The 13,127-nt window shown below is 41.1% G+C and overlaps 1 protein-coding gene across 1 annotated transcript; it reads left to right on the plus strand.

Annotated features, from left to right (window-relative positions):
* The first annotated feature begins 917 nt into the window (after positions 1-917).
* On the plus strand, positions 918-9,103 carry krt99 (keratin 99). The gene is made up of 9 exons (XM_030052127.1): positions 918-1,317; positions 2,021-2,149; positions 5,855-5,937; positions 6,664-6,820; positions 6,978-7,139; positions 7,256-7,381; positions 8,180-8,403; positions 8,542-8,573; positions 8,785-9,103. Exons 1-9 carry the CDS (start codon positions 1,027-1,029, stop codon positions 8,889-8,891), a joined length of 1,311 nt encoding a protein of 436 aa, XP_029907987.1. The 5' UTR covers positions 918-1,026; the 3' UTR covers positions 8,892-9,103.
* The last annotated feature ends 4,024 nt before the right edge of the window (positions 9,104-13,127 follow it).

Here is a 13,127-nt window from a genome sequence, read left to right on the forward strand (position 1 = left end):
TGTCCTCTCAGTTTTACAATGAATCAATGTTGGATTTTCAACCACAGCTGACACTGAATCAGTGTTGCTTCAACCATCACCTAAATGGGAATCTACATTAAAATTTTAGTTGATAATACATTGAAACAATGTTACTCAATCAATATGGATTCGACCATCACCTGATAGCAATCTACATGTACATTTTAGCTGATCAAAATGTAAATGGACTGCATTTTTATTGTGCTTTTCTAGTCTACTGACCACTCAAAGCGCTTTAGGCCTACAACGTTTGCCTCAAATTCACAAATTTACAAACACAGATGGCCGAGGCTGCCATGCAAGGTGCCTAGCTGTCCATCAGGAGTGGTGAGGGGTTCAGTATTTTGCTCAAGGACACTTAGACACACTCTGGAGGAACTGGGGATAGAACCAGCTACCTTCTACTTTGAAACTGCACAGTCTGTCCTCTCCTGTACTAAAAACAGGCCACTACCAGGTAATCTCACTGACAAAGAAAGAATCAATTCAGGTCAATTTAGTGAGCTCTGATAAATACATGTAACTGAATTCTTCTGACAGTATGGAAAGTGAATTGAAGCTGTGCTTGTTTCTCAACTTGACTTCAGCATTAAGGTCATGACCAAGCAGGCTCTAATTCCTAAGAACCACAAGATCCTCGCTCTTCTACTGTAAAAGAAGAAAACAATTACGCTCATACCTCTGGCACATTATCCGTCTGGTTATCTGGTTTGATGCTTGTCTAACTAGTCAATCAACTTGTCAAAACAAAACAAAACAAAACAAAACGAAAAAAAATGATGATGATCTTCAGAACATCTATTAGTGGACACACCCATGAGGGAAAACCGATTATCTCCATACCAAACATTATCAGCGCTGACGTGACCAGTGTCTTTCACCCTCCAACTCCTATAAATTGCCACACTGAGGCATCAGGTCTACACAGCGACTCCTGCATCCTCCAGGCAACCGCTCTACCAGTCAGTCTCTGAGACCCACCAGTCCTCCTCTCATCTCTCCACCATGTCTGTCGTAGTGGCTCGAAGCCGGCGCAGCGTCAGCGCCAGCAGCACCAGCGGCTACAGCGCCAAGAGCCTGTCCTCCGGCATGCAGCTGGGCTCCCGCATGTCCTCCGCCTTCTCCTCCCAGCGTGCGCTCAGTATGTACGGGGGCGCGGAGGGCTTCGGGACCCGCATGTCCCAGTCCATCTTCTCCTCCGGAGGCGCGTCCTCCTTGGGCGAGACGGTGCTGTACAACAACGAGAAAGTGACCATGCAGAACCTGAACGACCGCCTGGCCTCATACCTGGACAAGGTACCCCCCACATGCTGGTGGTGATGATGGTGATGCTGAGGATGGTGATGGGAGTTGTGAAAAGTGTTACTTCAACATGAATTAGCTGTTTAATTTTGACAAGTGAGCTGATATGGCTCTGTGGCAGCTGCTCAAAAGTGTTAATGTAAGTCTAAGTGTTAATACAACAGTAGGGCACATAGCTACTTCTACCTGCTTTTGAGTTTTGCTATGCAGTGTTTACAGGGATACTAAATTAGGCTACATTTATAAAGTAATTGTTAAGTGTGTCAAATATCCATCATGTTGAAAGTAATTCTGAGTCTCCTAACCTCCACCTCTGGATATGCTGCCTACATCACACTCACGGGTGCAAAGCTTTCATCTGTATTCCATATTGATGATAACAGGTTGTTGGCACCTCTGATCATTTCTGATTATAGATCAGTGGTTTAGACTCCTGCACCTTAAACAGCCTGTTGATTCAACTGTGTACAGTAAAGCAGTTTCCTCTGCAGTGGCATATGAAACTGGTCGTTCTTACTACACCACTTATTTTTCTTCAGACATTATAATCTACATTTCAAGTCACTGGGACAAAGCTAGAAAATATGAATGACAGGTAAATGACAGTTTAATGTGTTAGTGACAGTCTTAGCATCTTTCTGGTCTGATGTCATTCTCAGTTGTGGATGGCTGGAATTTACTGTGCTTGTGTGTGTAGGTGCGCTCCCTGGAGACAGCTAACAGGAAGCTGGAGCTGCAGATCAAAGAGTACTTGGACAAGAAAGGTCTCATTCACACCAGGGACTTCACTGGCTACTTCGCCACCATCACTGACCTCCGAGCTCAGGTACTGCTCTCGTAAGGTTCATAGTCGAGTGTAGAATTCTGAGCCAAACAGCACGTTTTTTTTTTTTTTTTTGTGCCCAGACTGATTAATTTGGTTTTATGATGCTCCAAGAAAAATGTGTCTTTTGTAGGCTAATATAAGCCAAACGGTGTTAACTGTCACAGTAATTGCAAAATAACACAACGAAGGAAAAAGACGATTACGTAGTAATGAAGAATAAAAACTAAATGTTGTTAGATTAGATTAAATTAGATTCAACTTAATTGTTATTGTGTAGAGTACAAAGCCAATGAAATGCAATTAGCACATAACCAGAAGTGCAGATCCTTTATTTAGGCTGTAAGTGTGCACAATGTTATTATGCAAATATTGAAAAAACAAAAAACAAACAAACAAAAACAAACAAAAAAACAGTAAATTATGGGTAGAATCATAGCAAAACCATGCCCCAGCACAAAAAATGAACAAACAATAACTCAAACTAATTTTGGTGATGTGTTGCACCCAGGGCCGGAGTGGGGTTCATTTTCAACCCTGGAGTTTCATGCCTCAGACCGGCCCACTTTAGATCACGACCTATTATTATTAAAATCAAAAAATATAACGAGTCACTGCTATCGTTTGAGCACAGAAAGTGGTTGTATTGGAACTAATGCTTGCTTGTTCACACCCTCTGTTACAACAGCTCACCTGCTCCTTCCATACTGACAGGAGCAATCTTTCATTTCATTTCATTTCATTTCATATACTTTATTGTCCCCGCAGGGAAATTTGTCGTGGACTCTCTGATGTTCCTGCAGTTAACAGTACAAAGGACAGCAGCCTTGTGTGGTCGCACCAGGCAACACACAACACACATAAAAAATCAGTAAACAAAACAAAAACAACGTAATAGTCACTGCAATGCCGTGCAATGCAGACAACATCAGTCCATATCAATACAGTGCGCAGCAACAATAAATAGCAATCATTCGCACCAGCAGCAACGATAATTGTCCATCCATCAGTTACCCGTGCCATTACAGCACACGGCGGCAATGAGTGTTAATCAATCAATTACCCGTACTGTTACAGCACACAGCAGCAATATATAATAAATCAACCTGCACACAGCAGCAATATATAAATAAATCAAATACCCGCACCGTTACAGCACACAGCAGCAATATATAAATAAATCAGATACCCGCACCGTTACAGCACACAGCAGCAATATATAAATAAATCAGATACCCGCACCGTTACAGCACACAGCAGCAATAAAAAAAAAAAAAAAAATCAGATACCCGCACCATTACAGCACACAGTGGTCAGTAGGACAGATAACAATCAATCTCCCACACCCCCCCGGCACACAGCAACAGTAATGTCAATTACCCGAGCCATTACAATACACAGTGTATCTGACAATACACACTAAACTACATATGAGTGTTAAGGATCCTAATCGATGTTGGGATAAAAGAATGCTTATAGCGGTTCAGCCTGCTCCTAGGGACTCTAAATCTCCTCCCAGAGGGAAGCAGCTGGTACTCTGCATGGAGAATATGAGATTGATCAGACAGAATTTTCTGTGCGTGTCTCATAATGGATTGCTCATAAATGGATTGAAGAGAAACATGATGTTTAACATTCATAGTTTTCATGGCATGTTGTACCAGACGGTTAATCTGTGTCTTCAGCTGTACAGACAAGTTCCCGTACCAGGCCGTAATTCCGTACCTTATAGTACTCTCCAGTACGGCATGATAAAACAACAACATGAATTTCTGCTCAACACCAAAAACTCTCAGTCTGCGCAGAAAGTACAATCTCTGTTGCAGTCTGGAGCAGAGACTCTCCACATGGGCCCTCCAGCTGAGTGTGTCATCGATATAAACTCCCAAATACTTATAAGAAGAGACCTGAGTGATGGGTTCATTGTGGATGACCACCGGCCTCAGATCATCCACAGCTTTAAGGTTGAACACCATCTCTTCAGTTTTCTTTACATTAAGCAACAGATAGTTAGAGTCACACCACTGAACAAACTTACAGATCTCAGAATGGTAAGCTGCTGGACTGCCATCTTTATGCAGTAAACCCAAGATCGCAGTATCATCTGAGAATTTGATGATGTAATTATCAGGATGGACTTTTGTGCAATCATTTGTATACAATGTAAAGAGCACAGGGGAGCTCACGCATCCCTGAGGGGCACCGGTGCTGGAGAGTCTGGGCTCAGAAAGGGCATTGTTGACTCTGACATGCTGTATACGTTTAGTTAGGAAAGACATATACCATTTCAGTATGAAGGGATTAACATTCATGTTCTTCAGTTTCTCAATCAGTAGATGTGGCTGCAGCGTGTTAAACGCTGAACTAAAATCGACAAACAACAACCGAACATAAGCTTTGGGGTCTTCCAGATGTTTAGTGACCAGATGAGTAATGCTGTTAATTGCGTCATCTGTGCCACGCCCCTGCTTATATGCAAACTGAAAAGGATCAAGCAGTGAATTAACCTCCTTCTTGAGTGATGACACCATGATTCTCTCAAAGCATTTAAATACATTTGATGTTAGTGCAACAGGACGAAAATCATTATTTTCCTTTGGACAGGGCTTTTTTGGTATAGGTGTTATAACTGATTTCTTCCAGAGGGTGGGAACAGTGTGCTGTTCCCACCATCACTCCTGCCTCCTGGCTCTGCTTCTGACACCAAATCACATTTTAAAAATTGTAATAATTCTCAGCACAAATCTCCCCTTTTTACAAAGCCTTCTGATCAATTCAGGTCAGTTTCATTAATGTAGTGCTGAATCATCTAGCATCTCAGGACACTTTTCATATAGAGCAGGTCTACACCATACTCTTCATTATATTAATTCTCATAATAGCCTATTCACTCAATGAGCAACCCTACCTGCCCACTCTGGACTTGTGGGCTCATGGCTGGTGCTTGGTGCTGGATCTTGCTTCTGACTTTGAGGGGCTACAGGACAAAGTTTCCCAGTTACGTGGCGTCGCATCATACTATTATTTAAATTATATAACGTTATGTTATATGCCACAACGCCACACAGTTTATTGACTTGATAATTAATTAACTTGAACTGTGGTTTGCAGGAAAAGTTCAGCATCTTGCCATACCCGTTTCATCGTCCTCATTTGTCGTTTCAAACGGCGAGCTCGTTTTAGTGAAAAAGTTGCCAGTTTTAGCACATTTGGCTGCGTCTGTTTCCAGAGCTTTCCTCTTTTGAATTCTTGCCTTCTCCGCGCCACCCTTGCTCTTTCTATTTTCCATCTTTCAAAGACCACTGACCGAGTGCAAGGACGTGTTACGTCAGGGTGCGTCTGCAAAAAAAAAAAAAAAAAAAAAAAAATAGAGCTTCCAGTGGAGGCGGAGGCGGCCCAGGGACAGCGGTAAGCAGCATACATGATCAGCCCACTGCCATGACTGAACACCCCCAAAAAAATAAAAAATAAAAAAAAGTGAACACAGGCCCTCGCAGCCCAAACATCAGACCGGCCCACCCGGAATTGGTTGCACGCTTAGGCAGCAATCATGTAGATATTTACTGTGGATTATATTGTAGAGACTGTGGTTTCAGATTTCAAATAAAACTTTACATTACTTTAATGAGATTACTTAATCAAACTCAAGAGGATCTTTTCAACTGAACGAGCACCTGGTGATGATTTTTCATTTTGTCCCTCTTTTAGATCCTGAGGAGATTCTCAGAGCATCAGCAGCTGACCCTGCAGGTGGACAACGCCAGACTGGCCGCTGATGACTTCAAGATGAAGTAGGCTTGCAAACTTTTGTTGTTTCATGCATTTAATTCCATATTGATACCAAAACGCCATAATTTACTGTACGCTTGCGACAGCCCTCATCATGTCATTATAAATCTTGCCAAAATTTGTAATTTGGACTTACTTTGAAAATTAGACTAACAGTAGGCCTATATATGAATCACTTTTCATTCCAAACAATACAAATGAAACAAAGTCAGGAATACTTAAAGGTTAACTCAACAGTAAATCACAAATTCCTGAAAACATGTGTTGCACTGCCATCTAGAGCTTGAAACAATTCTTGCACTTGCACTTCTGGACACACCCAGTCAGTGATGTGGCAGCAGGTATTTTTTTTTTTTTTAATCACCTGTCAACAGCAAAATACCTGCTGCCACATTACTGACTGGGTGTGGCCAGAAGTGCAACATGCTTGAAGTTTCCACCCCAAGATGTCAGTGTAGCAGAGGTTGTCTGCTGGTGTTGAGTCACTCTTTATAGAGTAACTAGACCACAAACCCAAATCTCTGTGCAGTGTGATCTTACATGGTGAAACGTTGGGTGCCTGGTCTTTGGTTTCGCCTATAGGACAACAGGTGGTGACATCATCTGCCACCAAAGACCAGGCACCCCATGAATCACCGTCAGAGGTCAAGCTTCGCAGATATTTGGGTTTGGGGTTTAGTCACGCTTCAAGAGCAGGCTGTATAACTCCACCTGGCCGCCTACTTTAGATATGAGGCAGAACTGAACATCCGTTTGATGGTGGAGGCCGACATGGCTCGTCTCCGAGGGGTCCTGGACAGCCTGACTCTTGCTCGCAGTGACCTGGAATCCCAAATAGAGGGTCTGAAGGAGGAGCTGGTGTACATCAGGAGGACCCATGAGGAGGTGATAACCGTGTTTAATTCTAGAGAAATTTCTCTGGTGGCATATTTGAAAAGAATTGTTATAATAGGGGTTGAAAGAGGAGCAAGAACGTAATGGTGACTTTTTACTTGACCAGTGCAATGGTGTGATCTTTTGGCATCCCTTTTCCCTGCGGCAGGACATGCAGCACTTGAGGGTCCAGCAGTCTGGCTCTGTGAACGTGGAGGTAGACTGCACCGAGTCCTCTGACCTGACAAAGGTACTGACCGAGGTCAGGGAGCAGTATGAGGCGTTGATGCTGAAGAACCAGAAAGAGGTTGAGAAATGGTTCCAGAGTAAGGTGAGATGGTAGGGCCCCCCATCCCCCACCCCCAAAGTCAATAAATATATAAATACAATTCACAGGTGATTTGTGGATTTATATTTGTACTGAATGTGTTTGTATGTGTATTAAAGGTGCAGCATTTTCAGACCGAGATGTCCTCCTGCACTGTAGAGGTGAAGACTTTCCAGTCAGAGCTTTCTGAGCTTAAGAAGACCTACCAGAGTACGGAGATAAATCTCCAAGCCATATTGTCCCAGGTAGGCCATATTCTGTCCTATAAACCAGTTTCAAATGAATGAACTATGACATAAATATTTTCTGTATATCAGGGTCCAATGCTGGCTTTATTATCAATTAAAAAGTAACTAAACACCAATGAGCCTGATGTCTAATGGTGAGAAGTTGGGTGGTCTATGGTAGCAGATAAAGTCGCCACCTGCTGTATTCTATGGGTGATGACACCCATGACCCAACTTTGCCATGAGAGGTCAGGCTTCAAAAGGATTTCTGTTTGGGGTTTAGTTAGTATTTAAAGGTTAACTCAACACTAAACCACACAAAGCAAAAAAGGTTTCCTGCACTGCCCTCTAGGGGCTGACACTTTATGACACCTTGTGCTTCTTGACACACCCAATCAGTGATGTGGCAGCAGGGACTTTTTGAAGTTGTCAGTGGCAAAGTACCTTCATCATCCCTGAAAGTTTCAACCCCTAGAGGGCAGTGCAGCAGAAATGTAATGCTGGAGTTAAGTCACTCTTTAACATTGACCAAGAACCAAGTATAGTGTGTAAAAGCTTAGTCAAAAGGATACAGCGGCTGCAGTGATGCTTCTGTAGAGTCTTTAGGACAGTTTGTGAGGTGTAGATGCTCTTCATGCTTAGAATTAACTATTATTGTGGGAGTACAGAATTTCACTCATTCTCAATATTTCCCATTGTGCAAAACAAAAACAAAAAAAAAAACCCAAAAAACAAAAAAACAAAAAAAAACACATTTAATTTCCCTCATCAAATACAGCGCACTGTATGTTTACATTCATTGGACTTTGCCTGCAGAAACAATGCTTGGAGCAGAATTTGGCAGAGATCGGGGTGCGATACAGCGGCCAGCTCAGCCAGCTGCAGGTGCAAATCAATTCGTTGGAGACAGAGCTGCAGCAGCTAACAGCGAGCATCCAGCAGCAGGTCATAGAGTATAAGGCACTCCTGGACATCAAGATGAGGCTGGAGCTGGAAATCGCTGAGTACAGAAGACTGCTGGATGGAGAGGGACGGATGAGGTGAGAGCGAAACTGGGAAAAGCTGGGAAATGAAGAGGGGAGGGAGAGAGAAGATGGGAAGCTGTGACAGAAGATCTGTGTTACACATTACTTCTACTGCTACTACTACTACTAATATTTTCTTTGCTCTTTCCAAAGGCCTGTGATCGTCACTGAGGTGAAGGTGGAAGGTGAGAAAATAGAGCAATATCTTGTAACTCCCAAATATTGTTTGATGAAGATATTGATATTTACTTTATTGATCTTGATATTTACTACAACTAATCTCCATCCATCCATCAAAAACAAAACATAGCTTCTAATGTTAATAACAACAACTTCTTACTTATAAAGTCTTGATATTCACATAATGATTCACCCATGATGTGTGCACCTCCACAGAGGTTAAGCCCCACATCGAGAGACGGGTGAAGACCATCGTGGAGGAGATTGTCGATGGAAAGGTGGTGGCCACGAGTGTTGATACCCAGGTGCAGGACATCCAGTAACACTCAAGTTAACCTGTGACTTGTGCTGCAATTCAACTTAGCTTTTAATGTGATTTGGCAACTGAGTAGTTCATAATTGACTTTACTTTGAAATAACTTTGTAATTGACCACGGTCAACTGTTATCTACAGCTACTGACTTCTCAATTTAACTTGGCAGTATACAAGGCACATGTCAGTGTTCAAAAAAATAAAAATATTTTATCAAAGGTATAACTTGGCTTTTTTTTGTTTCAGTTATCTACCTTGCATGGTAATCCATTATTAATCAATATAGTTGCTTTGGAAAGTATGACACAAAAATCTAATCAGAAACAGCAGAGCGAAGAAGTTGCACATGTTTATAGTATTTATAAAACCTGTAAGTTGCAAATTCAAAAGTATTCAGCATCTCCATTTTTTAGATAGAGATTTTTAGATGGTGGCTCGGCACCAGTTTCAGGAATACTGAAAGAAAAATGCTGAGACTTTTTTTCCCCCATAATTTGGCATGTGTCCTGTGGACAAAAATTCTAATTCATACCTTTATCTCTGCCCCCTTTTTTGTTTCTTGGGCCTAAATTAGGCTGGTGTTTACTATATTTTTCCAACCAAAATGGACATTCTGGCAAAAAAAGTTAAGAGATAATTAACTACGATAAGCAAAACACTGACTCTGAGAGCCCTGTGTTCTTTCATATGTATTACCAATCAAAACCACTAGGTGTCACTAATCTCCTTTCATCAGCCTCCAAAAGTATTGCCCTGCTCCATCTTTGTGGGATAGTATGACCTCATTTTACCTAAGTGGAAACAGACTGTTGTTGCATAAGTGGCATTAAGAAACTTGGCTATTCTGACTTGATTGTGCACTCACAGGACCACAAGCAATGCCTTGCAAACCCCATGAAATCCAAACAGACTTTCACACAGATTTTTGGCGTTGCTAAAAAAAAAAGAAAAAGATCCCATTAAAAGTCACTGTAACGTGTGATCCTGATTATACTTGTATTGCTGTGCCCTAAACATTACACAACAGATCCATTGTATGGATTGGACTGAATAAGTTTCCTGTGCTCACTGAAGCGTTGAATGTTTATAATGTGCAGATTTGCTTTTGTCAAGTCTGGAGTTCACAAACGGCCTCTTCACTTGGGTGAAGCCAAATCAAGTGGAGGCTTGAAATCTGAGTGAAACATGCCTCTGGAATTCATATCCGAAAGACCTGTCAAATGTCTTCCCTTGGGCAAAACAGATACAGTGAGTCAGCAGAAAAAAAGCAGACAGGTTTCCACCCCATTTTATTTATACTTTACCAAATTAATTATTGCTGCGAACAGTACTTGTCAATATTGCATTTTATGTAATTATTTACACTGAATTATGGTTCAGCCTGTGTGAGCAAGTTGGTCATGCCTGCAAACCTCAGCAATATCAGGTTTAGTCATTCATCAGCGTCCCCTGCCAGCGTCCCTCTTAGAACATTTTACTGCTCAGTTTGAGCAACACTCATGCATGGGTGTGGCTCGAGCACTACACATGTCCAATGAGTTGGGCACTCTAGACAGAACTGAAATACAGTATGCCTTTGTATTTGACCTTACATATTAATTTCTCCAATACCTAATTTCTCACTTGATCACTTGTGCCGTTAAAATGCCATTTGAAACTGAACTCACATCATATTCCCCCTCTTAGTGTCAAAATTCACAGTTTTGAGGGGTAAGCAAACTCCTGGGACAGTGTGCACTTTGACCCATGCATATCTGCTACACTAACTAAAGACAGAACAGAGGTGTGTTAGACCACATTACATTATGCGTTCATGTACCAACTGAGGAAATTTAATCTTACACTTAAAAATAATTCAACTAACAACAATAATCACTATTATCGACATTGCATGAAGACACAAAGTGCCATTCATCAAGAGTGTGCGACTTTACTCCTCTGTTGTGTTATCAAATGCTATTAAATTTAGTGTGACTCATACTGGCCATTGTAATGGCTCTCAAGTGCAATGAGGAGACAGTGCATCCATTTGAGTTTTACAAATTAAAAAGAAAATCCAACATGGGATCACACAGCTCTGAATCCAGGATTCTCCCATGGAAATTTCCAGACCTCTCCATGCAGCCGAAGATGAGAGAAAGTCAGGAATTACTTGTGACTACAGTAGCAAGGGTGTGGCCACTAGCTGCAGGGTATGAGCAGATGCAGCAGAAACTAGTCTGGACATGGGATAGAAAAAAACATGAAGGCAGAGTGATGTTTGAAAACCTGATGCTGGTAGTGACTCACTGTAGCTCACAGTCCTTCTGCTTGGTGTGTAATATCCTGGGTGCGAGTGAGAGGGAGAGAGAGAGGGCCACTGTTTCATGTTGCCTTACTCTCCTAAATGAGCGGATCCACACCCAGTTTAACCCAGGTAAAACCACAGGCTATTTTTCCTGTCACAGCAGTAACCACATTTCTACCATAGTGTGTTCTTAAACTTGTTTTCTCTGCAATCTGCCATTATTTATGTCTGCAAGGCTCATCAAACTTTGACTGGAATGTGCCTCATTTTGGCAGGAGCCATCTCTCACTCAAATGAGAGCTGGATGTGGTATGTGAGACAGCTTAAGTGTCATAAAAGATAATTTGGACAAAGATGATCATCTTGCACTGCATGTACATACTGTGCAACTCCCACTGTGCTTAACATATGATGCACTATATCCTGCACATAAATAAGAGTCTTGACAGTAAAGTGCAGAGCTCACCTGGGGCTTGAATGTAATGAATTTGCTCAGCAATACTAAGCTAAAGGTATGTAAATATTAATACTCTTCTTTGCACATGGGAACAAGAGTTGAACCTTATCCAACAAGACAGTGTGTTGTTGTCTTAGAGGACAAAACCCATTCCACCCGTGTCAATCAATCATCTCAGTCGAAACCTGGGCTCTCTTGGTTTTGCAAAACTGGTTTTCTTTTATTGTCACAGTAGAAGAGTCTGCATAAGGAGCGTGCATTGGATCTCTCTTTATCTTTTTACTTAAAGAGAAAAAAAAAGATTCCCTCATATTGTCTTACCACTTGCAATAAACTTCATGCCCAAATAAATGAAGGTCATCAGGTGATGAAGGTCTAAGGACTGAAACTACAAGAAGCTGAAGGTGTGCATGAGCCTTCCTAGTCAAGTTTTTACCTAACAATGAAAAAATTAGTTTATCACCTGATAAAAAAACTACTTATGAAATGTACACTAACTACATAAGAATCAGCACACTGACTGTGAGACACTGTTCACGAGGCTGACTCGTACAAAAACCACCTGCCATCTATCCACGGTTTTGATGTCATTGAGAAAAAAATGATTGTAAAGGTATGAACTGAAATCACAAGGAAATATAGACACAGAACAGCTAATGCAGTAATTACTATCTCTGTTTTTTTTTTTTTTTTTTTTTTTTTTTTTAATTATTATTATGTTGTCTCTGGTTTAGCCTGTCAGCACAAAATGCTGAATGTAAACGGAGAGCCAGTAAATTAAATCAGTTTATGTAAGACTGAACGCTGAAGTATGAGGAAGCTGTTACGAATGAAAGGACCAACATTTTTCTGTGACATCTTTTTTTTTCAGAATTCCATAAATCCAGTTTCAGTGTCAAAGGCTTTGCACTCTCCCCATTTTAAAGTTGTCAAACGTTCACACGCAAAACTTGATCAATTTCTCCATGCTATAGTGAAAGGTATTAAAAATATTTCTGTGCTTTCACAGTGAGTCTCACATGGTTGCCATGTCTTCTCAAAGAAGCACCCTTTAGCATTTTGGTGCATTTGTACATGGTATTTTGGATGGGGTAGACACTTGAATGTTTTTCTGCAAGATTTTTTAAAAAAAAAATCTTGCAGAGAGTAAAATATGCTGTGCAAAACAGCACTTTTTTTTTGGTGATTCGTTGTTAGGTCATTAGATCACATTTTGTGCTCTATTCAGAAAAGCCTGTGTGTCGGGAAGTTTTTTTTTTTTTTTTTTTTTTCTAAGATTATTTTTTAGGCATTTGTGCTTTATACAGCGATTAGGCTGGCTAATGAACAATGCTGATCCAGTGTTTCCTCCAAAAAGTAATTCATTGTATTTGGCAATTATGTATGCTGTTGTTATTGCTTAACTTATTGATGGCAGAGCTTTTTTTAATGTCTCTTGTATTAGTGTTCAGTGGAATAATGTGCTTTCCTTCAGTGATTGTGCCTGGTGCTATCTTCTGTGT

The sequence above is a fragment of the Myripristis murdjan genome, chromosome 1 (genome assembly GCF_902150065.1).
Source record: "Myripristis murdjan chromosome 1, fMyrMur1.1, whole genome shotgun sequence".
NCBI classification, from domain to species: Eukaryota; Metazoa; Chordata; class Actinopteri; order Holocentriformes; family Holocentridae; genus Myripristis; species Myripristis murdjan.